The sequence below is a fragment of the Hylaeus anthracinus genome, unplaced genomic scaffold, assembly GCF_026225885.1.
Source record: "Hylaeus anthracinus isolate JK02 unplaced genomic scaffold, UHH_iyHylAnth1.0_haploid 5, whole genome shotgun sequence".
Lineage (NCBI taxonomy): Eukaryota > Metazoa > Arthropoda > Insecta > Hymenoptera > Colletidae > Hylaeus > Hylaeus anthracinus.
The window spans coordinates 3,239,894-3,267,398 of NW_026535322.1; the positions used below are offsets into that span (position 1 = coordinate 3,239,894).

The 27,505-nt window shown below is 41.7% G+C and overlaps 3 protein-coding genes across 5 annotated transcripts in view; 1 reads left to right on the top strand and 2 right to left on the bottom strand.

The window, feature by feature from the left end:
* LOC128895392 (cAMP-specific 3',5'-cyclic phosphodiesterase 4D) overlaps window positions 1-2,978 on the bottom strand; it is a 112,639-nt gene extending 109,661 nt beyond the window's left edge. Inside the window, exons 1-2 of one of the 2 annotated variants that reach the window (XM_054157941.1) lie at window positions 2,430-2,978; window positions 192-283 (exon numbers count right to left, since the gene is read on the bottom strand). The gene's annotated coding sequence lies outside the window, so the exon portion shown is untranslated. The remainder of the gene's footprint in view (window positions 1-191; window positions 284-2,429) is intronic. The other variant, XM_054157942.1, reaches the window with a different exon arrangement.
* A 5,108-nt stretch (window positions 2,979-8,086) lies between these two features.
* Window positions 8,087-10,990, bottom strand: LOC128895397 (DNA-directed RNA polymerase II subunit Rpb4). 2 transcript variants are annotated; one of them, XM_054157950.1, is made up of 3 exons: window positions 10,825-10,990; window positions 8,436-8,616; window positions 8,087-8,340 (listed from the first exon to the last, which is right to left on the bottom strand). In XM_054157950.1, the coding sequence occupies exons 1-3, from the start codon at window positions 10,886-10,888 to the stop codon at window positions 8,166-8,168; spliced, it is 420 nt and encodes a 139-aa protein (XP_054013925.1). In that variant the 5' UTR covers window positions 10,889-10,990; the 3' UTR covers window positions 8,087-8,165. The 2 variants fall into 2 exon arrangements, 1 of the variants encoding a protein (XP_054013925.1); XR_008461772.1 differs by lacking the exon at window positions 8,087-8,340 and adding an exon at window positions 8,883-10,407 and having other exon boundaries at window positions 8,476-8,616.
* A 997-nt stretch (window positions 10,991-11,987) lies between these two features.
* On the top strand, window positions 11,988-13,930 carry LOC128895398 (uncharacterized). Its single transcript, XM_054157951.1, has 4 exons — window positions 11,988-12,975; window positions 13,050-13,257; window positions 13,364-13,496; window positions 13,614-13,930. The coding sequence occupies exons 1-4, from the start codon at window positions 12,141-12,143 to the stop codon at window positions 13,758-13,760; spliced, it is 1,323 nt and encodes a 440-aa protein (XP_054013926.1). The 5' UTR covers window positions 11,988-12,140; the 3' UTR covers window positions 13,761-13,930.
* The last annotated feature ends 13,575 nt before the right edge of the window (window positions 13,931-27,505 follow it).

Consider the following 27,505-nt stretch of genomic DNA (forward strand, 5'->3'; position numbering starts at 1 on the left):
TTTAAATAACGTAGTTATAAATACTTGGAGTCTAAAATACTTGGAATATTTCTAAGTTAGGCTTATGAAAAATCCTTCGAGTCACACCTAAATTTATCTAAATTACGCAGCGCCAAACTGTTATCGATTCGGCAATCCCACATTCGAATGAACCCCCGATTTAATCGTGAATGAATAAGACAGTTCCTCACCTCTCGTGTGAAAACGTCAACAAACGGTCGTATTCCTCGAACGGGATGTTTTTCACCTCCTCTTCGAACCGACTCGCGTTGGCAGTCCGCCTCTAAGTAAACAAAAACACAGACTTCAAATCGTCGATCCCCGTTTCCACGAAAGTTTCCCCTTTCCGTTTTTCCCGTGATCACTCGCGTGGTCCTTTCCTTATTTCGGGCGAAAAGAAATGGTCGTCGCGAAAAGCTCGACGCGATAAAAAGAGGTGGCAGGGATTCGGACGGGGCGGCGATACCGCGGTTGGCGTGAACGAGAGGAAGAAAGACGGAGTGGAAAGGAACAGAAAAAAACAAGACACGAGAAAAGTGGCCAGATAACGAGCACGAGTTTCCTGCACTGGGAAGAATGTACATACGCGATACGGGAGTCTCACACGTCGATCATCGCACACGCACAATTTTGTGCAACGATAACATAAATTAACCGATGCCCGACCGTCAATTTCAATTTCCCAACTGTTCTCCAATATGACACGGGGGTTGGTATCACCATTGGTCAAAATTTCTCTCCTCCCTCGATTTTCAGCGTTTTTCAACGTTTACGAGAGGTCTTAAATCGGATTGTAGTGTCGCAAGTCCAAAAATGAAGAAAAACGATTGCAATATTCCGAATACACGGTTGCGTGTATATGTGTATTGACCTCTGTTTTGCTTCGTATCTCAGACGTTTATCTGCTGTTTCCTAATTTGGTATGGCTACTTCTGTATACGAGACATCGACGACATTAAACTTTGTATATAATATATATACTTTGTATATAATATATATACACCTAATACATATCAAACCTTGCAACCATACGAGGACCATATCCCGAATAACAATTTTAACAATCTTTCCTCCCCTATGCGATACTCGACAACGGACGCGAAAGTGAAACAGTCGATTTCCGCCAGGAGAATACGGAAGTTGATACCTTTAAATGATACTTATTTACTCGACTCGAGACCTGAGAAAAGTGGCCGGATAACAAGCACGAGTTTTCTGCACTGGAAGAGCGTACGCGGTACGGGAGTTTCACGCGTCGATCACAACACACACGCGGGGAAATACCGCCCCTAGGCGAAAGGAGTTTTCGCCGATATATCGATTTTCAACCGAGACGTCGATGTCGCGTCGTCGAACGAGTTTCCTCGCGGCTTTTCGAATCCACGAGCCACGAGTCTCTGGCGCAGTTTCCATCGGGTCAATGGAGACCCTTCCGAAAGGGACCGATAAAACGGGGGTCTTTCTTTTTTTTAGAGATGCGTGACTGCGTGCGCGGCGCGCGCGTGTGGCTCCAAGCCTCGCGACGGAGGGAGATCGTCCTCCACCTCCGGTGTGTCTTCCTGCTCAGGATCCGATCGAGCAGCCACTGACCCCACGAGACGACGACGGAGCGAGCCAGACGGAGACAGAGCCAGGCGTCGCAAGGGAAAGAGAAAACGACCGTAGGGAGCGTGTACGAAAGACGAACCGAGAAAAGAAGAGAAGGGGAAGAAGAGACAGGGAGAAGAAATCTGGAGAAAAAGATAGCGGAGAAATGGATAGAGCAGTGATTCTTAACCACTCTGCCGCGGCACACCACCGTGAACACTGCTCGCACTGTGCCGCGAATCTTTTGCCAACCGATCTTGCCGAGTTTTGCTTTCTTTTTTTTTTTTTAATTTTTGCGGGCGATTTCTGGAATGATCTAAACGTCGAGTCGATTACGGTCATTTTCGATGTACGTACTATGTTCGATGGGGAATGTAATTTCTATTTTTTTGGAGTAAATTATGGAGTCAAGGTGTATCGATATTGGTAGTACCGTAGTCATTATTAGGGACATGACAAGGCAATAAAATCACGAGCGAAAACTGTGCGCGATGGTAGCGAACGGTTCAGATTTAGATATTTGATAGATCGATCTTGACGATCGACTGTCTCGAGAAGTGATCTATAAAAGCAAGTACTAGTGTTATTTCTACCTGAAAAGTAAGTATAATTCGTTCAAAAATGAATACCAATAACTTTCTACTAATTCTACCAAGGCCCTCGTCTTGCAATCCCTCGGAATGAAGAATCGTACTAATCTAAACAAGATAAAAAGAATTTTTGAAGCTCGAAGAAGTTAAGAACCACTGGGATAGAAAGTGAAGGAGACGAGATCGGAGAGAACGAGAAATAGAAGAAAGAAGAACGGATCGCGGTGTTTCGCGTATAATACACGGACTCACAGTTGGCAGAGAGTCTCTCCTCTCGTATCTTCTGACGCGTTGTTACTCTTCCGAATTTCACCGCGCGCTAGCCGTTCGATTCGTTTGTGGTATCACTGACGGGAGTTTTTGAATTTACACCGTGGCCACTGGGTTACGCGTGATTCGGAGCACTCGAACGCAATGTCACCAGTTGATATTCGAGCGAATCGTTCGACGGGACACTGGTTCGCACGCACAAACAAAACGTGACAGCACGTCGCGCGCTTGTTTAGAATATACTGAATATATTTTGACCCGAGCGCTCCGTTCAGGCTCGGCCAGCGCTGGCGCTTCGCGCATTCGGCCGCGGCCGTCGACGATCGGCCGTCCTCGGGCTCGCTGCCCGACCAACCACGACTCCCGGCCGACCGCGAACGAAACTCGCGCCCTCGCTCGATTGCGAATTACCTTGCAGGGACGATGCACCGTGTTTACTGAAATGATAGCACTTTCCCGTTTTATTAACTGTTGAAATTAATTACGTGCCGCTCTATCGTAAACTTGCCATTCGTTTAAAAAACAAAAACCTATACAATTAATCCCTTCACCAAACAATTGGCAAGTAATTTAACGCATAACTTACCACGGCCAGTCGAAACATTTTCAAACTTTTACGTACAGATTTTTTCGTGTATTATAGAATTGAAAAAAAGTCACATTTAGCGGTGGAAATAGGCATAAATGGAACGTCAATAGGTTTAGTGTTAAGATGTTGTTGAAGAGAAGACATGGAAAATGCTTGAGTGGCATTTAAGAGTAGTATTTCTAAACAATCCTACGCTATATGAGAATTTTAAAGAAAGATAACGATACGGTTATCGTGCAATTGTTCGTCGCGACTGATGGATAAACATACGTCAACGTTAAAACGAGGAAAAAATCGATTGAAATTTTCTGCGACGGGTCTAGCTCAAAGTTAATTATCGATCGGAGACATGTTTCCCTGAAGTAAAATGTCCGCGAAAGGCGGGTACACTTAATTACACTATACGACCGATAAGAACCGCGAGAAGACAGGTCTTTATCGGTTTCTTTGTTCCATCGAGAACGGTTCGAAGCGATTTCATTACACGGCCAAGATTGAAAAGCTCTCTCGCCCCATTTGAAACAATGCATCATAACAGGTGCCTAGCACAGAAACGCGGAATGGAACCGAATCGGAAACGGCAGTAAAGAATGCCCGGTGTCCTTTGCATGAACGTGTGCCATAAGCCTGTCGGAACCTCTAACTTCCGCGCCACTTTTACAATACACCTTTGCATGCACCTGCATCGAACGTTGACGGCTACGCGATTAAACAATTTAATTAAAAAGTATGCGAAGAAGAAGTTGAGTTTGTTCGTTTTTGGAGCAATACTCATCTTAGGTTATCTACAGTTAAATTATCAAAGAAATCAATCGACGATTCGCCTGGGTAAGAGATTGTAAAGAACTTAAAACGTAAAAGACAATATACGAAATGTTGTTTGTTCGAATTAAAACTCTCGTTGATGTTAGATAAGTATGCATACATATTACGCGCTCGATCGAACCGTGCAACGAATATTAATTTCCCGTATCTATAAAAGGAAATTCAGCGGCGATCTCGTAAGCTCGTACACGGCTGTTATTAAACAGCTACGCTTCCTCGACATCATAAAAATCTTATCAAGAATTTTAATCGCATCACCGAAGCTCCAACCCCGCCCGTCTCCGATATCGCCTGGCAAAGGCAACAACATCGGAGAGCATTGTGGAACGTACACTTTCGCGTGTATACATTATGCAAATTGATTCTATCGATTGGACGGGTAGACCCTACCCGCGTACAGAGACTACTCGCGCGTTTCTGTAACACTGCTCTAGCTTCTGCTCTCCGTGACACAGCTATCTACTGACTTCCATTTACCAGCCAATCTCCAGAAAATAACATCGTCCTCGAGTACAAGCGAGAAGCATCGAATGGGTTGTTCTAGAAGCGACAAGTACCAACGCGAAGGGCATACAATTATATTCACGATGCATCCTGTTAGAGTTGAGCGCAACGACGTCGATTGGAAAATTGTTAAAATATCAAAAAGAAAGAGAACTACGTCTATACGAACAACACCTTGGTATCTAGCAAACACCATACAGATTTTATGAGATCACTATTTCAATTTTTCGAAAATATCGAGGCTGGCACAGCATCGACCCGAATGTTGACACCACAAACATTTTATCTGGTGGCCGTAGAAACCCAAATGTCACCCTTTGCGAAAGATATAAACGCGAGAAAGTAGACTAGGATCCAGCGGACCCCAGTGTGGCACTCTGGGGTTAGTACCTTTTATTCCACACCGTCCATTATTCCTAATTTCACCTTTCAACCATTTTTCCCTGGTTTCTTTTCCCGAGTATCATCAAAAACGTTGAGCATGCTTCCTCTATCCACCCGTGATGCCTCTAGTGGGATGGTCCTCTACTGCTTTCTCGTTTGTCTTGATTATCTTCTTCACTTTTTCTATTTCTTTCGGTGTCATTTTCTTACCTTTGAAACGAACATTTCCCTAGGGGCTAATCCACGAATCTGTAGCAACTAATACATCTTCTCTCAGTGTAATTAGAAAACCGTGTCGGTGGAAAAAGGTGAATGGTTCAAAGAGACTATATTTTTTCGCGAGGGGAACAAAACAGAAACATCTGATTTGAAGAAGAAAGTTCAACAACAAAAATATTCGTGAAAGTAACGTTGAGAAGAGCTACGGCTGCCGTAGACGGTACAGGATAATCGGTCCTTCGATTACTCCCACGAAATAACCTTTTAAGATAATTGCAACGATCGTTAATTGTCTGCGAACCCGAAGAAAATACCGTTGGCCTTATCGAACGGTTCGCAAATACGTGCACCCAATAACGAGATAGCAGAATCGGGCTGATTCTGAAAGGAGCGTTATCTGAACGACTGCGAACCGACCGTGCTGGATACCTCGATGGAAAGATTATCTCTGTATCCTATTTTATGGGCGTTAACGATAGTTAGTGCCACGAAACCGCGCACAAGAATAAGGGTAAGAAACGTTTTACAGTAATTGGAAGTGTAAGCAGCGTTCCTTAATAACGAAAATTCTTGCTCCTTAAGTACTCTCCTTTGCGGTCCTTTTTGAGATCAAAGACAAAGTGGAATTTATGGTCCATATCTAAGGAGAAAAGTTAAATCCAATTTCAAAGCATTCGTATTATTTTTATTTCTCTAGATGATAGCTAAGTCTTAATTACGTATCTAATCTTTAATCTTTCGTATCTTTCATTCAAATTTATATTCCTTCTATGTCGGTATTTAGTTGCACCAGCTTTAATATCGATTACTTGTGCCGTTTCGCGCTGTCTACAAGAGTATTCATTTCATCTTTTCCCATGAGCTCCATGTTTCCGTTGATTTATTTTTCTTTCTACCATCCCTTTTGATCTAACTTTGTAATTTTTAAAGACCCTCCCAACATTAGCGCACGTTAAACGTTCTATAGAATTAATATCAGGACCCCGGGGAGAAGTTTTTAATTTGTCAGGGTGCACTGTATAGCAGCGCGTCTTAAACTTTTTTCATTCGCAACCTCTTTTCATAAGACGAAATTATTAACGACTCCCAGCTGTATGGAATCTATAGATAATTTTATACATCAAGTATATTGATATATTAGAAATATTAAAAAAAAAAAAGGAAAATATATTTCCTTTTCAACATTATATGACAAAAGGTAAAGAATACACCCCTCGTTGGTAGCGAAACTTTCGACACGTATTTTCACCCTAATGTCTACGCGAGGAATTACGATACCTCCCCTTATTTCGAGTTACTAGGTATAGAAAGTTAGTATTACCGAGAGAGATTCAACGTTCGTCAAGATGGCGTCTCGTTCCACGCCATACGAAAAGAAACGTCGATGGCACAGTTCTCTTTCTTGCCTCCTCCGTACGATCTCCTCTGGAAAATTTAAATCATTAGGTATTAAAAAAAAAATCAAGGAAATATCAAACATAATAATGGAATATGTAATATAGCAATCTTCATTGGCGCACATTTGACACCATGTTATCCATTTGCAACAAATTCTTAAGAAAAGAAAGAGATTTCCTCGAGAAAACAGTTATTCGTAAAAATACTTGAATATAGTTGGAATTTTTTCTGTATTATTTGCTAATTTGAAACGCAGATTTAAAGGCGTCAAAATGGCGCCTATATTCTCCGAACTGTGAATCGTGACCGCATCGCATAGCAATGCAACAGGCGTCATTGCACATGCCTGTAACCATAATTCCGTGTTCTAGCGGCCTTCCATCTTTCCTTTAATAGTAACTGGTATATCACCAACAGCCCATACGCGGTTATCGATAACTCGGACACCGCATTACCGCGAAGCGTTTCTTTATTTTTATTTTTTTTTTATTCTTCAATCGTCTCACAATCGCTCAAAATAATTGTACCCCCTCGAGACGCTGAAATTCGCCAGCAAAGGAAATATAAAGATAAAGATAAGTGTAGAAATAAATCTAAAGAAATGCAAGCGTTCATTATCGGGTAAGCGCCGCGTTCGAAATTACACAGGATCGCCGGTTGATTTTTATCGCGCGTTTTATTTCAACGTGGAAAAACAAACGAAAAAACGGTCGAAGACGGTTTAACTGTTGCTCAAATGCACGGCACGGTGATAATGAGCGTACATTCTCGCGTGCAACCGACTATATGCAATTATCTGGTGGTAATGCGTGGTTGTCGTTAGTAAGATTAGCCGTTTTCTTCCGAGAGATTCCTTCAACTCCGTCGTCGAACGGCGAAATTATGTAACCGACGCGTACTATGCGTGTAAACCAGTTCACCTTCGAAAACAGAACAAAATTAAAAAATGTGCAACTGCTTCTCGAGCTTGCACGATACGAATCACTGTGGCATAAGTGAAGAAGATTTTCACTCTTTTATAGAGTGTTTCACGAAGGTTTAGGTGTGTGAAATATTAATCTATCGTAAAAGGAAGCCAACCAGTACCAATTTTAACGAAGTAAGTGACGAAAAAGAGGAGCTGCGAGCGTTTCCTCGCTCGCGCTGCCTAAATCGTTAAAGATATCTCTAAACTCTAGTGAAAAATAATGATTAATGTATTCATTTATACGAAAAAGACTCGTAAGCTACTCAATAGCGTCTGCAAATGCTTCTAATGAACTGTAATTTAATTATTATAAATAAAAAGGCATTCAAAAATGATCCAAAGTGTCGCCATCTCGCGGTGAACGAGCCGAACTAATTTTAAGAGTGTGGTCAGCGCCTCTATCGGGAGAACGCTCAAGTTTGTCCTCAATAGTTACTTTTTTCACTGCTAGGTGGCGCTTTGGCGTAATGTACCGATAGTTGTCGGTAAGAGCCAGTATAAATGGTGCCATCTAGTAGTGAAAAAGAGAACTATTGAGAACAAACTTGGGCGTTTTCTCGATAGAGGCGCTGCTCTAAATCCAAAAAATAGTTCGCTACTTTTACCACTAGACGTCTATTCATTTGATCGAAAATACCGGGAACCTACGAAAAAAACTATTACAATTCAAAAGTTTTAAAAGACTAATTCAATGTAAAGAAACAAATTGAGAGGGTAAGCAAAAAATGGGTTCTGGGAGTATTTATACAGCCATACGAATTGCAAAACTTTATTGAATGATATATAAAATAATCACAGTGCAAAGACACAAAGGGAACATGGATTGTTTCTTTTAGTATTGTAGAGATCGTTTTGTTTGTATGTCGTCCAATATCGTTCGCAGTTCTTCGTCTTCTAAACGTCCTTCGAGACTGGGAATCAACGCCTTCGCTTCTTCCGGTGTCTCAGGACAAAGGTTCGCGAGTGACGCTAGTTCAAATTTGTGAAGCTTTTTCTGCATGAGCAAACTACAACGAACAAATGATATAGTTAACTATTAAAAGTACCTTATATTAATAATACCTTATGCAATGAAGTTCTCACACTTAAATACGAAGCTTACTTTCTAACTGCCGCAATGGTCTCTTTGTTTTTAAATTGACGGAATCGATTTGTGTACGTCAAACTCTTCATGAAAACTTCAGAGAATTCTTGTTCCTCTTCCGCGGACTCATTTTGCGCTTTTCTATGCTCCAATAACATAGATACCTCAGAGATTAACAAGGTCTCTGCATTTTCAAATTCTAAAGAAAAAAAAGACGAAACTAACATCGATTCTTTACAGAACATTTCGGTGTCGTTTGAAGATCGTTATAAGGTCGTTTTTGGTTCAGCATCTATGTTTAAAAATGTTTAAAACTTATTTTATTTGTATGGTTTATTACAAAATACATGTTATAATATCATTAAAAATTATACAAAGCGTAAATAACATCTTACACGTACTTCCTGTATTAAAATGCGCGTTATTATATTAATCTATCGTTTGCAAGCTATTATATATACTCACTTTATTTTCAGTCGATTTTCTCAATTCTCAAACCTGCTTAAGAATTTTAGAAATAAGTCTTAATACGTAATATCACAATTCCGGCAGTACTTATAAAATACAAAGATTTTATACAAATGTCAACTGTTATATTATCGATGTATACGTCATTGATTTGGTTTATTTATATATCCTTTTTCTGTGAGGAAATCATATATTTTACGCGTTTTATTAACGTCAATTTTTAGCAAAACCCTGGCTTGCGCCAACCTTAGATAACCATTCTTTTTATTCTCCCCTATCAGAAGTTGCTTAAAATCGAGGTAATTAGCAGGTACTATGCGCGTAACCGAACAAAGTTCTTTTTCAGCCGAGGTAAGTTTCTCGTACCCCGGGAGACCTTTAATAATAAGGGGCGGAGCCGTTTTTCGTTGCGAGATTGTAGTTGACACGGAAGTATTAGCATTAATATTGCAACCAGGCAATATAGACTTCCAACTGTATTCGGGATTATTCAAGTATTGCTTTCTTTCCCTCTCATTCTCTTGTCTAAGTTTACTCAACTTTTGAAACATTACAACACTGTGAAAGTGCTTTAAACCATTACTGCGAAACTCGAACAATTTATTCAAATAATTTTTAAGTTCCCCGGTACGATGTAATCCTTCCATAAAATAGTCAAACTCTATACCTCCCAACAATTGCATGAAAATTAATAATCTCTCGGCAAGTGTCCTGGTTATCGTAAATTCGTATCTTTGGATCCACGATATAGTTCTTCTAAAAGCTATTAGACCATGGTCGCGTATGATTTTTCTTCTTCTCATGCGTTCTTTTAATCGATTGTTATACGCTTGCACTATAGCTATTTGCAATGATCTCCCTAGCCGATAATTATCATCGCTTGAATCAAACTCGTCGTAATTCAAATCAGAAATTAACAATTCCGCGTGGTTATCGAAATTTATTTCGAAGTCTGATCTCGCCGGATTATATCCGGCCAAAAGCTTACAATTAAGTGTATTGGGCGCGAACCGCGGTGGTTCTTCCAAATCTTGTAATTTATATAAATAAGGTGCAGACTCGCAACCGAACAAACTCGCTTTCGTTTCTTTGATTATCGGCAATCCGGGGAAAGCTTGGTTATCGATATAATTCTGAAGATAATGATTTTTACATTCCTCCGCCGACTTCCCTTGCATTCTTTTCGACATATCTACCCAATTACCAAAACCACATTCCTGTAAGACATCTAGAAATTCTAATTCTTGCTTTGCCGTCCAACCACTTCCGTGAATCAAAGGGAATTCGTTCTTTATTATAATATAGTCGTGATCGTTTCTGTGATCATCGATTTCGGATCCAGTGGAGAAACAAGAGGGACACAATTCTGTGTTATTACACACGGCGCAACGAATGTATGGCTCCGTCAAAATAGATTTGCATACACGGCATGATGGGTCTGAAGTAATGATTTCATCCTTCACGACTGTCACGTCGAGATCTACATCGTTCTCGATTGTTTCTGTTCTACTCGATGAGCAGTCTGAAAGAGGAACATCAGTACCTTAGGCCATGCCGCACAATCAGATATTGGTAAATTTGGAGTATGACCAGTATCGAGTTATTTGATTTCCAAATAAATTCTTATTCATTTTTCAAGTTTCACGTAGAACGTTCGAAATTGATAACAAAACCAAAATGGAACTGTAACAAGTCAAATCACAAATAAACCACTATTTTCCAGTCTGGATCTTCGTTTTCTTTATCCTTTACAAATTCTAGCTTTTTTCGATGCCGGACATAATAGCCAAATTTTCCTACAATATAAATCTTACTTGACGTATTCTATTCATCGTCAAACGTGAAACGTTACCGAGGGAACTGACAAGCGTCACAAATTTGAGGTTAGAAACAGTCAAATAATTGCTACCTATCTCTTGGCCTTATCGATAAAACTTACCTTTTGGAAACTGTAGGTCAGCCGCATCTTCCTCTGTCATATCCGTCAAATTTGGATTGGCCATGGTGCTTTATATATTCTTAAAGTATTTCACGAAAAACTCGTAAACATTTACTATTAACAAACGAACATGCTGGCTGCAGCTTCCTGTAACTGGTGTACCTCAGGAAAGCTACACAAGATGGCACATGCATTGAGCGTTTTACCACCGATGGCGCCACTAAATATAGCCTTTCTGGAGTTTGTCAATAATTAGATTCGTGAAAGTATGTCTTTTTTATTGTGCAAACTATAACAAATTGTAACCATGCTTCCTCTCTCATACAAAATATAAGAATGAATCGACAAGTAAGTTTTAAAGTTCAAGATATCTAAATTTATCTATTTAAAAAAATGATCTTTCCCGCTCTTTTCAAAGCGCAAAAACCTTTAGCGGGAGTCTCTATTCGAAAAATACTAATAGTGATCTAAAATATAAAAATAACGATTGATATTACATAAAAGAACACAGATAAACACAATAAAGAGTTAAATTATAGATATCACTAAATCCTCGTTGTGAGAAGTGTAAAATATTTCAAAGGCGGTTGTCAAATCGATGTCAATTCGATTAATCGATTATTCGATAATTTTGTGCGCAAGTGCGCGGGAACGAACGGCGCCATATTGAACCACTTCGAGTCGGCGCACGCTGTTGGACAAAGCTTGAAAATTTGTGAATATTCTTTGCGAATAGTTAATAAATATCTTACTGAAGTGCATAAAGTGTTTACCTGTATAATACAATGTAACTGTTTTGCAACTGTGCCTTCTTTCTAGGTAATTATTTACTCTAGAATCAGTATTCTGTTTACGTGGAAGGCGTGCACATATCGTTAGCTAGCATTCCTGTATGATATTAATACCTAACAATGAGCTTCTAAGCTCGTGTTAGACAGCATTGTCTTCCGGCATGTATGAGGTATTCTGTGCTCACGGCTGTCTCAAGTCAGGAGCATATGCTTTATAATTTAACGGATTGTTACAGTACAAAAAGAGATTAATTTTTTCGTTAACAATATAGTTTCCCTACCATCAGTAAATGTCGTAGTATTCTATCAATATAAAAGAACTGCGTAGTTCAGGAACCTTCTACAGATAGCGTTGTATGTCCGAAAACATTTTTGATACATGTGCATTGAACATAACCTTAAATATTTTTCATGTGAAATTCGTAATCGTGTTAATGTACACGAAAAGAAAATATTTATTTTTGTATTCATGTAATTGATTGGTTTGAAGAATCATTTATATAAACTTTGGTAAATTTAATAGTTATGTCTTGTAACAAGTACCTCTTCCATTTGATATTTTCTTGTAAATTTAACGTTAAAAGTGTGCCTCTATTGTGTATTCGAAACTTGTCACTTGTGAGTGATATACTTCATAAACTAAAATTAGGAAAGAAAAAAGTAATTATTTCGGATGAATTGAAAGTGGAAATACAATCGAAACAAAAAACATCAAAACGTAGGAAAAATGTTAGTTGCGAAGTAAGTGACAAAGTTACTAAGAAAAAAAGCAAGATACCAGACAGAATTATCGCAGATTATCGGCTATTTGGAAGAGTACTACAAAAAAAGAAAGGAAAATACACGCAATTGATACCAGAACAGGCTGAAGGTAAAGCAAAATCTGCAGATGCACGTAAAGTCCTTGATTCAGAAGATTTGTGGATAATGAAGGTATCAAATCCAAATCATATAAAATATATAAGTCATAAGACTACAAAAAATGTGAAGAATGAAATATCTAACGATAATAAAAGTCGTCCAGATACCAAAATAAATACAATTATTAATACTGAGAATATAGAAATACAAAATACTAAAAAGTGCACATTAGAGACTGTGTCTGACTTTACATCTGATGGTTGTACAGCAATCTTACAGAAAGCAGTAGAAAGGATAACTTCGTATCCCATCCGTGATGTAGACACATCCATTGATTGCTTTATAGAATATAAAGAAAGCAAAGGAGGTACACATATTCCAAGTGTAACACATATTCTTCGCGAAACCATGTCTGCACAATCAAAAAGGGCTTTAGAGATATGGAAAGAAAACATGATTAAAAAATTAGGCCAGAAACAATTTGACATATTTTGTAAAGGTGTTGTATGTTTTCAAGATACAATCAGTTATTTCAGTCAGCTTATTTATTCACCTCTGTTTGTTCCTCTTTAGAACTATTAGCGAATGGTAAGTTATTCCATACCTGCGTGGAAAACACTTTATTACAAAAAGAGATTGAAATTCCTTTACAAGTCGAGCCAACCTATAATAGTGTGAAATCTGTTTTGAACGATGTACAGACTGTTAAAAATCTCGAAGCTTACGTGACGCATCCTAATTTGCGATACAAAGGTGTCGTGGACTGCATTGCTTGTTATAGGTAAAACAGAAATTGATTTTCTCATCGTAAGGAAAATCCGTTGTACCATACATCTTAGGTTTTAGTTTTCGTCAACATTTAGTTTTTTATTGTTCGAAATAACTAGGGACAAAGTATGCGTAATCGATTGGAAACAATCAGAGAAACGGAAGTCTACTCTTGCGTTGACTTACGACGCACCTGTGCAATTAGCTGCCTACGCCGGCGCTGTGAACGCTTCCGATAACTATCCATTTATGGTAATTATCACGTCAAAATTTACCCCCCTCGTTGATTCCAATAATTCAGGAATTCGGTAATCCGTTAATCAGAAGTAAATAGTGCAGCAATAAACGACATTGTAAATGGGTTTACAGATCGATATGGGGGTGATTGTGGTTGCATACACAAATGGCGATCCTGCAACTGTACACGTATTGGAAAATGACGTGTTAGAAAAGTCGTGGAAGGATTGGTTGAAAAGATTGCAACAGTATTATACTCATCTGATCAAAAAGGACTGATCTGGAAGCTCAGTTTTCGTTTAAGTTAGCTGTAAAAGTTAAATATTATATAATGTACATCGTAAGCATATTCTTGTACATGTACTGAAAAAGAATCGTTTAAATACACTTTTTTTACCTAACTGTGATATCCAAGTTACGAGTCAGAGAAAAAGTTGGCATTTCATGCGGAAAAACACGGTTGTCTGCCCTCCTATCCTCTTGGTTAACATATAGCAATTATAACTTTGAGCTGGCAGCCCTTCGTGGGACGCAGCGTTACCCACCTCTCCGTTACAGGGCCTTATAAACGTCGTACTCAACCCTTCGCACACCCCTGGGAACGGTAAACTAATGGTGAAGCTATGTAGCGGAAACATATCTTTCGTTGTGTTTCCCTGTATTTGAATTTCTGAATAATTCTTCAGTATTCAGTATTCAGTAACACATGGCGAACGTTAACACCAAGAGTTACGAATGAGTTTAAAACTAACGCTTTCAATAAAAATTCCACATTTATCGTAACAAGTTTTAAGAAAGATGTGGCAAAGTACGATAAAACATCATACAACGACGTGATGCGTTAAAAAATGTCTGCGGTCTTTCCATTGTTTATATTTTATACCTGGAAGAGTGTCTTTGGTATCCTGAAGAAAGATGATCATATTTCCGGATTAGACGTTTAGCGAGCATGGGAGCGCGAGAGAGACGATTCTAAATCTTTCAGCTAATCCCCGCTAATCCTCTCGTAACAGGGACATATTTCCATTGCTCGACCAACCCCTAGCACGAGCCACCCTCTTTGAGCGGGATGAGTTATGAAAACGATAACTTTTACAAAGAGCAACCCTCGCGGATGTGTCTGTCGAGAAACCAGTGAACCATGGCCTAGAGATTAACGAATTTATACGAAATCTTCGACGAAATGAACATTTTTTGTTATTTGCCGATGGTAGTAAAATATAGAAGAAAATATTGTGCTGGTGGTTGTCGTGTTGCTTTCATTTTTAAGTAAATTTAGTACCCTTTAAATTAACCTACCCCTATTTATTGAATATTTCTCTACGCAAGGTTCTTAACAGTTAACTAATTTCGTAACGCTACGAACTAATTCTGTTCCACTATGCGAGGCTCGGGAGGATCAACGTGGCGAATATCGATTCCGTCCCGTCAGCTGGGGGTTAATTACGTCACTCGTAAGAAGTGAAAGTCTCTTGAGAAATTATGGAATTTTCTCACTCGAATCGGAGCGTTCCACGAGCAAGAGCAGTTTCACGGCTAAATTACCCGGAAGCGGTCAGCTGGGATAATCAAATCATAGTCACGCGATACGTTTCTATTCATTCCCTGTTTTCCGGGGCGATCGTAATAAATCCCGGTCGAACGTCTCCCAAGTAGTGGAGGACTCAAGACTGTATCGAATCTGTGATGTACATGTGATGTACGATACAATCAACAGTAAATTAACGTTATAAAAGACAGTGTTATTTAAAATAAATTTATACAACGTGACAATAAGATTGATAAGACTTGTCAGGAAGACCGTCTGGATTTCAAGTCGTTGAAGTGGTTTGAATCTTCCCAATCTGGAAATCCTTGAGTCTCTTAAGGAGATAAATAAGTAGAACGAGCTTCGGGATCTTTAAGACTGATCAAGAACCTTCGCGATCGATCAAGGACACTCAATATTATCTTTACTCCAATAGTCTCCGAAGCGATTCGAATCTCCCCAGTCTGGAACGTCTCGAATCTATCGCAAGATCTGGATTCGAACGACGACCGCTACACCCTGGCGAACCTGTTTTCCCGATTACGTCGACGGACGGGACGAAGAGTAGGGCGCCACATTTATCGTCGCCGGGCACGACTCGCGTTCTTAACGGAGAAGCCGACGGGGTCGGCCCCATTAATACCCAGTTGAGTGTGAAGCGGAACTTTTCTCTTTCCTGGCTAGTAATAACGCCGCGGTCCGCGGTATAAGCGGCTCCGTGAAAGGGCCAGTTTTCCCCAACGACGACGGTCTCCCTGACCGCTGAGAAGAAGCCTCCGTCGTGCTGGAAACTGGAGCGCCTCTGGAATTAAGAAGTTTTCATCGTGGCCTTTCAATGCTCTTCCTCGAATCTTCCGTCCGAGCATTTAGAGGGAAACGACGCCTTGACGCGGCCACTCGGGCCAGTCTCGACGTTGAAAACTTTATAAATACTGACGGAGCTCGTCTTGGAGGGCATTCTTAACCCTCTGTTGCTTGGAAATTATTCCCTGCCTGCTTCCATATTCACGAATTCGTTGATAATAAATAAAAGAATTCGTTTTTTATTACAACGTTATCTATACTTGATAGGATAGACAAAACTTTGTTTTTTCAATATTAGGTATATTCTTTTTATTAAAATAACTACTCCTTTGACAGAGAGTTCTTCCTTTCGAATGAAAACTGACTATCTCTGATAGGGCCATTGATTACTAACTAAAACGCATCATGTTCTCGTTTAGGATAATAAATTACCGAATTAAGTGCAACTTCCTCCCTGAATTATTACCACCGCCCCTATCTCGTACACGAGGCAAATTATGAGGTAAATTATTAATCCGATGTGTTCGAATACAGTGACAAATAAACAACGATTCGAGGAAGCCGCCGGAGCCAGCTTCTCCCAACGTTGGAAACTTTATAAATACGAGCGGAGTTCGTCGATCGAGGAGGAGACGATAGGGGGACGAGGTAGCGGACAATGGACCCGAAGAGCCACTACGCCTACGTCTGGGGCCATCGAGCAGAGGACCACGATAGCCACTCCGAGGTTAGTATGCCCGAATTAATCCTTTTCGAGCGCGAGCAACTTCGTCGCGCATGAATTATTGATCGTCTACACCGTGACCACGCTACATTTCCCGTCCGATGATAGTTAATAATCCGACGGGCAGCCTACAAAGGACCGAATTACTGGCGAGATGGAAAACCTCCGAACGTAGATGCCTGGTCTACGAGCTAACGCGATGTTTGCACACACAGGGTGTTAAGAAACAATTAGTCGATTCGCTAAGACTTGAATCCCCTTGAGACAGTTCTTAGCAGTCGTAGTTCCTTTGTCTGTATGTAGGGAGTAATACTACCGAATCGATGCTAGAAATTTTTTCTTTTGGTAAAAACACGTTTTCAATTTGAAATCCCAAAATTCGTATATCAAATCGGAAGAAAAGTGTTATCTCTCCATGGGTAATTTTTTGGGGAATCCCAAGAGGGCTGGAAAATGAAAATGTTGAATAACATTTCCCCATTCTGTCGTTCCCCTAAGCGAGCTCGATTTATCTGTGAAATCGGTGTGCATAATTTATTAACACATCCCACTATATCGCTTCTTCCGTGCTGCTGCACGAGTATCGAAAATTATCGGACATCGTTTTCGCCGGTTTCACTTCAGCCCGCTGCTCCTCTTGTACGGTGCATAATTTAGTTAGAGGAAGCACTGCAGCGTCTCATTAGGGACTGCAGCTCGTTCAAATTTATTATTAGCTGATCATCGATTGGATTATTTAGCGTGGGTGTTACTCGGAAGGGATTTTTACACACGCGATGAGTATTGGTGGATTAAACGAACACGACGCTAACGAGGGTCCCTCTTTTGTTCTGGAGAATGTAGACGTCTCGCCGAGGCTCGTAAAGGTCCATGATATTTTTCGAGGCGTTTTATAAATTTAGAGATTTAAGGAACTGGTTACAGCGTGCTTTAAATAGCAATTACTGAAAATTTTATGAAGTGAATTATTTTATCTTCATGGTCAGGCGCGATTTAAAATGGCAAACTGTTTACCATTCGAAGCAACGTTCTATTCACCTCTGTGTGAAACGAAAAGAAGTCCGTTGGCTAAAAAACGATTTGGCTTCACGGGTCGTTTAACCGAGCAATTAAAGCGCGCACGATAAATTCCGTGAACATTACGCAGTAATTATTCTTGCGCAACATAATTCTGTCGAGTCGAGGAGGATCTATATCGCGTGGACAAGGGCAAGAAGAGATCAGAGGACGATTACTTACCTTTAATGCCAAATTGAAATATTTATTTCCTTTTATTATAGTCGGCGCTGGTTTCTTTTCCCTTCTTCTTTTCTCGACTGTACACTGGGTGACTTTTACGAAGCGAGCAGTGGGAATCCACGAATAAAAATCTCGATGCAGAATCTCGTTGAGATTAAATATTCATTCGTCAAGAATTATTAATTTCTCGTCAGACTTGATGGATAAGTTACTTCCACTTTAATAGATTCAATTGATTGAGCTTATCAATTAAGTAACTATACACAGCGTGCTAGGTTTTTTTCTTCGTGAAAGATGCTCAAACTTTCGACCTCCCACGTGTCGATAAGATGAACTTCCGACGTCTCTTCATTACGTGCCTGTGGTCTTGAGTGGTCTTCTGCCAGGTCGTTGAACTCCGCTTTAAAGTGCTTCTTGCGCTGTACGATAAAAATTGTATCTTTACGCGCGCAGTGTCAATCAATAATTTTCGGCACACCAGGCACACATGCCTCGAATAACGAGGAAACGATTAAAATTAAATGCAGTTGTTGGTTTACTAGTAGAGGATTCGCGTGAAATGAAAATCGTGTAGCGAATACCGATGCTTCATTCGCATTATAAAATTCGTTTTTTCACATAGGACCACAATTTAAATTACTGTCTATAATTCCTTATACTAAACGTAATGCATATTCTTCAGAGAAGCTGAACAAAGGCCTACCTACTAGTTTTGCTCGACACAATCGTGAACATATCTTTCAAAAAAAATTTCGTCTCCAGAGAAAAATATTAGTCTCTCCCCTCGAATCCAAGGAAAATATTCTATATAATACTGTTTCATTTGCGGCTCACCGTGTATGCGCCACAGCTCGGAGCTTTCCGAGCAATTTGATGGCGAGCTATATTTTACAAAGAAAGCTCCCAACTCCCGTGTACATCGCGAAATCGGCGAGATCCAGGACGGGTTTGAAAATATAACCCTGAACAGGGGCGACGGTACTTTAAATTCTCCGATGCTCCTTCGCCTTCGAGCTCGTGTGCAGGATTCCGATGTCGACGGAGCACACCCTGAGAAATCGCATTTCCTTTCTTTCCACCGTTCCGCGCTTCGTATCCTGGCCGCTTTTATATATCACGATGCTTGTCCCTCCTCCCCCTTATCCCGCCCTCCGTTTCTCTATTAATAAACGGCTGGCGACGTTTCCGTAAATATTTGCCCCTTCGCCGAAACGAAACCAAAGCGAGAAACGTCACCTCGAAAGGGTGGAGGGAATCTTGCCTGTTCCCGTTTCATTATTTATCGATACCCAGTGCCACCGTGCACGTTGAATTATTAACCCGGGGACCCCGACGAACGTATCTCGATTTTTTCACCGACCAACGAGCTGCCGCGGTCAACGAGAGATGGAAAAATGCCTGGTCGTTACCCAGACGATGTTTAATACGAGAGAGAAGCCCGCAACTCGTTTGGAAAGTTTCGCGAATCGAAGAAACCAGAGGTCCCTCGCTCGCGGGGCCATTAGATCCATTTTTCCAGGCCAATGCACAATCGCGTCAACAGGAAACGCTCTTGGAAGCAGTGATTCCGCTTATTTTAACAGTGGAACCAGACAAAATCAAACTTTCAAAGTATAATCGAACGGTTTTTTTTTTTTTTTTAAAGAAATCCAACAATTATACATACATGGATTTCTGCTTCGGGCTTAGGAATATTTTGAAAAATTACTGGTTTCCATGAATGAGTAAAACGAGTTCTGCAATAATTAAAAAATATTAATATGGTTAACGTACAGCGAGCAAAAAGGGAGGCACCGAAAAATAAATCAAACCCTCAAAATTGAATTTTTCCATGGATGGGCTTTGTTTGGAAGAAAATTGGTTTTAAAAATTCAAGGGATGTGAATGCGATTGGGCGCGACATTGCCATTGTGTCAGGCCATCGCTCATTATTTCTACTCGTGTTGGAGTATGTAAGCATTGATTGTGGCATGGTATTATCTGTTTTCCGTCAATCTTGTTATCTTCCAATTAGTTCGAACCAATTGAATTGATACCACCCGACCTGACGAATTTATGAAAGGGATTTATATCGATTTCGTTGCTGCATTCATTTTTTAATTCGCGTGGCTCTAGTAAGCAGGCAACGAAAATAGATGGAATAAAATAATAGGGGGTAGTATAATTAGACAATCCTAATTGGGAAAACCTTAGGATCTTCTCCTTCGTCAAATAATTTAAATTCGTTCTTTTATTCGGTATATGTCTAAAAATTCGATATTTCGATGTCGTCCAAATGAATTAAGAAAATTCTTCGCTATAATAATGTTCGGTTTTACATTTGTAATATAGGTGACTATTATACTATCTCATTCAATTTTTTATTGACACGTACACTACAAAAGCTTCTTTCTGTATCCAATACTCTGGAAAGTATCACAAGGAATCTGCAACTATGGAGGGTAGTTTCATCCCTTAAGCTCGAGTTACTACCACTAAAAAATGATGCGTCCCTTCATTTTTGACTGTTCCATAAACCTGGCAAGTTTTATAGCTCAGGCCACGTAACTCCTCTCAGATTTAGGGGATTTTCGTGGACCGTGCGATAGACAGAACGCCTATGATCAGCAACGGCGCCCAAAGGGTTCAAATATTCGCAACAACCCTCGCGCTTCGATTTCCAAGCCCACCGCAGCGGCGGCCAATGCGAGATGGACAAATTACAGGTCGTTACCCGGGCGAAGATTAATTCACGGGAAAAGTTTCGTCGATGAATTTCCGTCGTCGCTGGCGACGCCATTCCCCTGCTGGAAAGGTCAACAGGGTCTATCCGTCCACTGACGGATAGCACTCGCTGGCTCTGCTGAAAATAACACTTTTGTGATTCGAAATTGAACATAGAATTCGTAATTTCATTAAAGAATACCATTCCCAATGTAGAAAATCTCATCAGATAATTGAGAGCATAAATAAAGTTGAACTCTTAGAGTTGAAGAATTATTTTTGTACGAGATCTTGATGAAAATTGATTTCATTAGAAGACAGGACTTAACTCGTACTAATGTAATTTAATTTTCAGATTTAACTTGGGGTAAACTTAGTATGGAAAAAGTTTTTAAAAAGTCCTAATGTCCTCAATTGGGGACTCCAGGTCCGAAAGATCTGAAAGCCAACGATTTAAATCTTAATAAATTTCTAAATTTATTTTCCGATAGTGTATACTGAATTTTTTTACAAAGAAAGTGATAAAATGACTAGTTTCATTGGAAATGGCTCTGGGGAGGGTCGTTGTAAGCGTTCGATTTTGGTGAGAGCTCATTATCGATTGATGTGGAACGGTTCGCGAGGAATCTCCGCGAAAGGGGCTCCCGGTGGCGAAACCGGTGGAAAAAAAGGAAGAAGCTGGGGAAAACGCTCGATTTCACAGTCATTGGCTCGCGAAAATGCGACTGCGGGGTAGTCATGTGCGTTGGAACGTGCACACGTGACGGGAGCACCGCGCAACTGCCCCGTTTTCGTGTGCAAGCTCGTCGAATGCGGATGCGCTTGAGACTCGCGCGGTTTTCAATGCACGCGACGCGCCGCACTGCAACGGTGCGCACTCGGCCGCGGGACGGCGATCGACGCGTTTCTTCCAAACCTCGGAGAATTTTGCAAATTTTACTTTGAATAAAGACTAAGTATTCCATATTCATTCGTAATCGGAATAAAAACGGTTGAATTTTGCATCAACTCGCCTTGGAGCAAGTCGAGAGAACAGTGACTGAAGAATTCATTTGTTTTTACTCCTACGAATGAACCTGGAATTTTTGTTTTTTATTTGCAATAAAATTGGAGACGGCTACAATTCTATTCTAAAAAGTGAGTGTACAAAATTAATGGACATCGTTTATAAATCTCACAAGTTTCATTCTTGGATTTGAGTCCTATTGTATTTGCAAGTGTCACTTCTCGAACACAACACCAAAGTCCTATTATGTTTCAGTCTCTAAGGTATCGCGGTGTTCTTATCAGAATGCGTTGAAATTTCGGATAGTTGTCTTTGAAAACTTGAAATGGTAGTTCCTACGTAGGGAGAAGATTAATTAGTTTTGTTGACCCGTTTTCCCGGAGCACCGCAAGTTTCTATTCCAAAACGAAACAAATACTTCATCCTGCTCGAGTTTCTGCAACTTGTCGCTAAGATTACAGGAAATTTCCAAACCTACTTTCCTGGAATTTAGCTTTCTGCAGAGACACATAAGTTTTCCTAGAAACAATTTCTCACGGAGAACCAACTTTTTCATTTATTTCCAGAAGAACAGCAAGCGATATAACGTTCCAGCGAATCTGGATTTAAAAAATAATGAATCGTTTAGAACCTTGCGTTCTCGTATAAACATTAATATCGTCGCTGGAATCAGCTAAGGATTTTTTAATCAAACGCCGTTCAACGCCGGGACAAAGTTTCCAACACAATATACAACGTTTACTGTTACAGTTTAATTAAAAACTTGACACAGACTTCGCATCGCGTTAAAGTCCTTTTTCGTTAGCGTTTCTCGCGTCCACGGTAATTACTTGAATATTCTCTCAACAATAACTGAAATGCGCCACAAGAAGCAGTTCCACCACTTCCCTGCCCTGCGGCAAGACAAGCTACTTTCGTCATCTTAGCATCTAGCCAAAAACAAACATTTGTCGCTGCGCGTCCAACTTCTCCGATAAAAAGTGACGCCGAAACTTCCAAACGTTCAAGTCTCGCGCGCATGGATCGATACACCTACTGTTTGAAATCGATACCCTTGCATGGAATCATTCTGGGAAATATTTAAACTATTTCGGGTTCATCGAGACATTCGACTGTTCTGATGTTCTGAAAAACCAACTCAGACTAAGATTTTTAAGGAAGAAGAGTTCGAATAGGTGCGAAAGTCTTCGGTCTAAGATAACAAAAAGATCTAAAGAAAACCTGGACCGATCTTCCGGCGCCGTGAGCGGGTCTCTCGGTGTCCACATTCTCCAAGGCAAAGTCCGTAGGTTCCTCGGAAGGGCCGCGGAAGAGGAACTCGACGTCAGGGTGGCGGAGCCACGAAAAGGCCAAGCAGGGAGTCCTGGGGGTGGAAGTATCGCACGCACGACGTGGCAGGAGCCGGAGCCTTCTCGGTTAAATGAGGCTAACTCACCCTCCCGGCTCCTGTTTCCCTCCTTTTCTCGTACTCCCCGTTCCCGTGGCCGTGTCTCCCTCCGTGGCACGAGTTTCCTCTGTCTCTCTCCTCGTCGAGTCGAACTCGGTATGTCGAGCTGGGCGCGGCCCCGCACCGACCGAAATCGATTTTGGAAAGACGAAGAGCGAAGGGTGGCACGTAGTCGCTGGTAGGAGAAAGACGCGATACAGATTACGGACGATGCCGCATGGTCGGGCTTCCTCTGATCTCACCGTATCGGGAGGGTCCCTCTTGCCCGATGAGAGGTCGTAGGAGCTGAGCAGTCCTCTCCCTGGAAGGCTCACCAGGCCAGCGTCGCGCTTCAGCCACCGCGAACCAAGACGACCGCCTGGGCTGCTTTAATCGTTAAGGTGCTCGCGAGACAGCTGGGGCGATGATCAGATCAGCGATGATCTACGATGGTGTCGCGCCGCGAGGCTACGAGAACGAATGGAACACTGGGATGAACGTCAGGCAGCCTGGGGGTTTTTGTTGTCCCAGCTGGTGGTTCTCGAGGTGGAGACACGTCGGCGAAGACGATGACTAATTCCGGCGACAAATTTTGATCGATATCCGAGATGTTACCGAGGAATTGTTTGAAATGGACGCACTGATTCGAAAGTGGTAGCACAAGTGCATTTGATACGACAGAACTGAGAAACGAGACTTGGCATAGATGCTTATTAAGTTGCAAATTCGAGGTGGACATGAGAATTACAGTAGTACGTTGATACCGGAGGATCAAGAAAAGGACAGAGGTTAAGGTAAACTATTCTGTCGGCAAAACTCGGTAACGCAGAACGTTTGGTTGATAAAGGAGGCTGCTAATGCAGAACGTTCTGTTGATAAATCGATCGACGTAATAGGCTTCTGGATTGCCGAGTCTTATCGACGGAATGCACGGCATTACCAACAGCAATCGAGTACTCCACCTTGTGGCGGTTCACGTTAAATCATTCGACGGACCGAACCTTGTGCATTCCTGCAATAGAGGAAGCAACGCTGTTATCGCGTTTCTCGGCTAGTTTGCTGGAGATCGATGCCAGCCTTGTAGTCGAGTGAATTAGGAATCACTTGTTATCCGGATACTTGAAACACTTGTTCGTCTTTATTTGGCACACCCATGCTATCTTTTACGTACAGTGGTAATTCTCTATACATTCTCTTTGGACATTTTCTACGCCGATAGCACGCAGTAGAAGAACGTGCTAGCTTCCTCCGATCTTCCCTTTTCCGATGAGAGGTCGTAGGAGCAGTTCTGCTCTCCCTGGATAGGCGAAGGCTTACGAGGCACGCCGGGTGTTTCAGCCTCTGCGAGCGAAGACAAGCGTCGGGGCTGTTTTAATCATTAAGGTGCTTGTAAGGCTGCTCGCAGCTGGGATCTTTGATCTACACTCGTCGCGTGCTGCGAAGCTACTTACAAGGAGGCTCCTACTTGCGCGAGCAAGTAATGAGAGAGAGAAAGCAACGAGGAGGCGTCTGCCCAGGGTGGCTGGTAGCCTAACTCGATAACGGTGACATTTTACGTGCCGTTGCGTGCACTTGCACCGAGTGCTCGTCCCGGCGAGCGAGCTAATAAACGCCGCGAATCCCAGCCACCGTTAATCCGCGGGAAACGTAACTTTCGGAGTTTGCGTCCTCTGCTCATTTCATCGACGCCACCCAAAATATTCAAGTTGGTACGCGTTATTAATTCAACGCCTGTCGTTTCGCGAATTAACTGGTGGCTCGTTCCGCTCGTTCAATCGTGTACCCATTAATACCAGCCAGGTGGAATATTCTACTATTTGTCAAGGATATTCTGATAGCGTGAATGCGATGCATTTAAGGAGAGCGATAGGGGAGGATATCTAACATAATATTCAAATGAGTAGGCTCATAAAAGCCTCGACATTTCGATAAATTGATAGAATGCAATTAAATAGCTACTAAGTCTAACGTAATCGATACGCCTACGACAGTCACATGTCTCGGTAACTCTCAAATTATTCGTAAACACGCCTTGGTACGGATCGATGCAACAGTATCAATTTCAAACGTAAATATATCAATGGTATCAAAACACGGCTCAGTTTCAACGCTTTCGTCAGAGAAACTCGCCGTTGGCTTCGCTACCGTCCATTCCGGTTTGTTAATGAGCTCGAACAATCCCTGGTGTCCCGTTATCTCTCGTATTTTTATCGCGATCCCGTTAATGACGGGATTGCCGAGACGACTGTGCCATCGATGGATTTACGCGTGCCGCGCCATTTTGAAAACGAGCAAACACTCACGAAACGTTCACGGATTTAATTCCCATTGTCTCAATAACTGAAAACGACCTCTGACTCTAAGGATCTAAATTTCCAGTGCGAAGCTCGTAGCTTTATGTCCTATCGACGAATAAATCGTTGGATCGGTGCCATCGCAACCGGTCGAGGTGGTATTTCGAGCTTATCGATTCTCGACGAATGCGTAATGCAGATTGCGGAAGGCGCCGCACGTACGGATTTTCCCTGATCTTGTGTATCAGACGGGGGTGGCCTTTTTCAGCGGGAGGACCGAGTCAGGGGCCGAATCAACCCTCCCTCCTCCCTTGAGAGCTTGGAACCGACTCGCACGAGAACACGCGGCAGCCTCACGTACGGACGTTTCCCGGCAAGAGCGCAACGAGCAGGATAGGACGATTGAATTTTGCCTGGGGGCCCTTGCCCGAGGATTAGGCTTTAAGCCCGGCACTTGCACGTATTCGCTTATTGGAGATTCAATTTTCTTGTCAGTGCGCCTGATCTGTCTTTTTCCTCCATTTTTGTTTAAATACGATACGCGGAATCACGGCAAACAGGGGGGATTCGTACAAGCAAACGGGGAGCGAGACTCGTTTTTCCTTCGCGTCTGGAAGCTCTAATGACCCCTGATTCGGATGTCGATAGCTTAAGGATATCAGCTTTCTATAAATACGATACCATATTGGCACAGAGTGTTCCGTTTTCTCCCGTAAACTCCTATTGTGTTTGATATACAGCTCGAAATCTCTCGTAGGGGATGGCGCTCGTATTCTTCTTTCTTGACTGTGAATATCGCTGTGACCTTTCATATTTTTAGTTGTCATTACTCTAGCTCTCCATGAAGATATGAGCCGTACACTTTGCAAATCGATTAACTCCACTTTTTGAAAAATCTTAAAATTGATACTTCCATTTTTCGCGTTCGAACCTAGTCATTGGGCGTTTAGCAATAAAGAGATGTTTTCTCGTCCAACGTGTTCGTATTATCGCGAAATAAAAGGATCGTTCGCGCGGGCAAGCGATGGCGCATCGCGAAGTTTGAAATAACGTTATCCCTCCTGAGGATTCAGCGCAGAGATCGCGAAAGTTTGATCGAATTTCTCGCGGGAAACTGCAGGAATGAGTTCCCGACCGCGACAGGTGACTGGGAAAAGTGCGCTGGAAAATACCGCTGGATTCCTTTGGTGCGCACATCGGGTCAGTTGTTACGATCACAACAGCCACCTGATAGAACGGGACGAAAACGTATCCCGATATGGGATAAAGGCGGCTTTGGCCGGGCAACACTGGGTATTGATCCCTTTCACCAGAACGACGAACAGCGGTACGCGTCTTTTCACGGGCTACTATTTAGGAGAAATGTCTGAAAAATTGCGATGTTTCGCTAATACTAATTTCAATCGAACTAGTAACGGCATTTGTTAGAATATCTCAGGGAAAGATGAAATTTTCAAAGTTCTTCTACGGTACCTCTCACGAAAGCCACTGTGCCTACGTGGTCTGTAGGATCGTAATTAACACAGAATGTTAATTTCAGACGTCAGTTCGAGGGAAAGTCATAGCTTTCAGAGATTGCCCTTCGAGAACATCGTCCACAGCTACAAATATAAGCTCAGAATTTTCCAAGGGGGAATGTCGTAATTGTTGCATGACAAAGGAGAGAACACCAAAGTGTCTAAACTCGCGTGACCCCGAGGAGGTCGGCGTGTACCCGTGACTGGTGCCCGTAATCAACGGACTGCCGTCGGTCCCCCTTATGAGAAACGTGTCTGGCATGAAGTATTTCCAGCGGTAATTAGATTGTTGCGCCTACATATCTGTCTACCGTGGTAAGTAAGCTGTCGTCGGATTACGACGGGATATCTGGCCTCATTCGAAATCAATTCACGTGGTGGTACCCTAATTCGAGCCTGATTCGTTTCACGGATACACCCTATCTCCACCGATCCTCTTCGACGTCTAATCCCCGCTGCATTTCTCAAACTCCGAGAAATTATCGGGCTCCGGCCGAGACGCGTCGTCGTGCTTATCAATTCAGCCTGACAATTACCTTTTTTAGCCGACTACGAAAAGGAGGAGGTTACTCAATTCGACATGTATTTTTTTCCTGTTTCTGGAATATCTCCTAAACCATGAAATAATTTCTAGTTAATGTATATGAATCTGCATTATCGAACGAGCACTCCACATTATCGACAGAGCAATCTACATTATCGGCCGAGCAATCTATATTACCGACCGAGTACTCTGTATTACCGACAGAGCAATCTATATTACCGACAGAGCACTCTGCATTA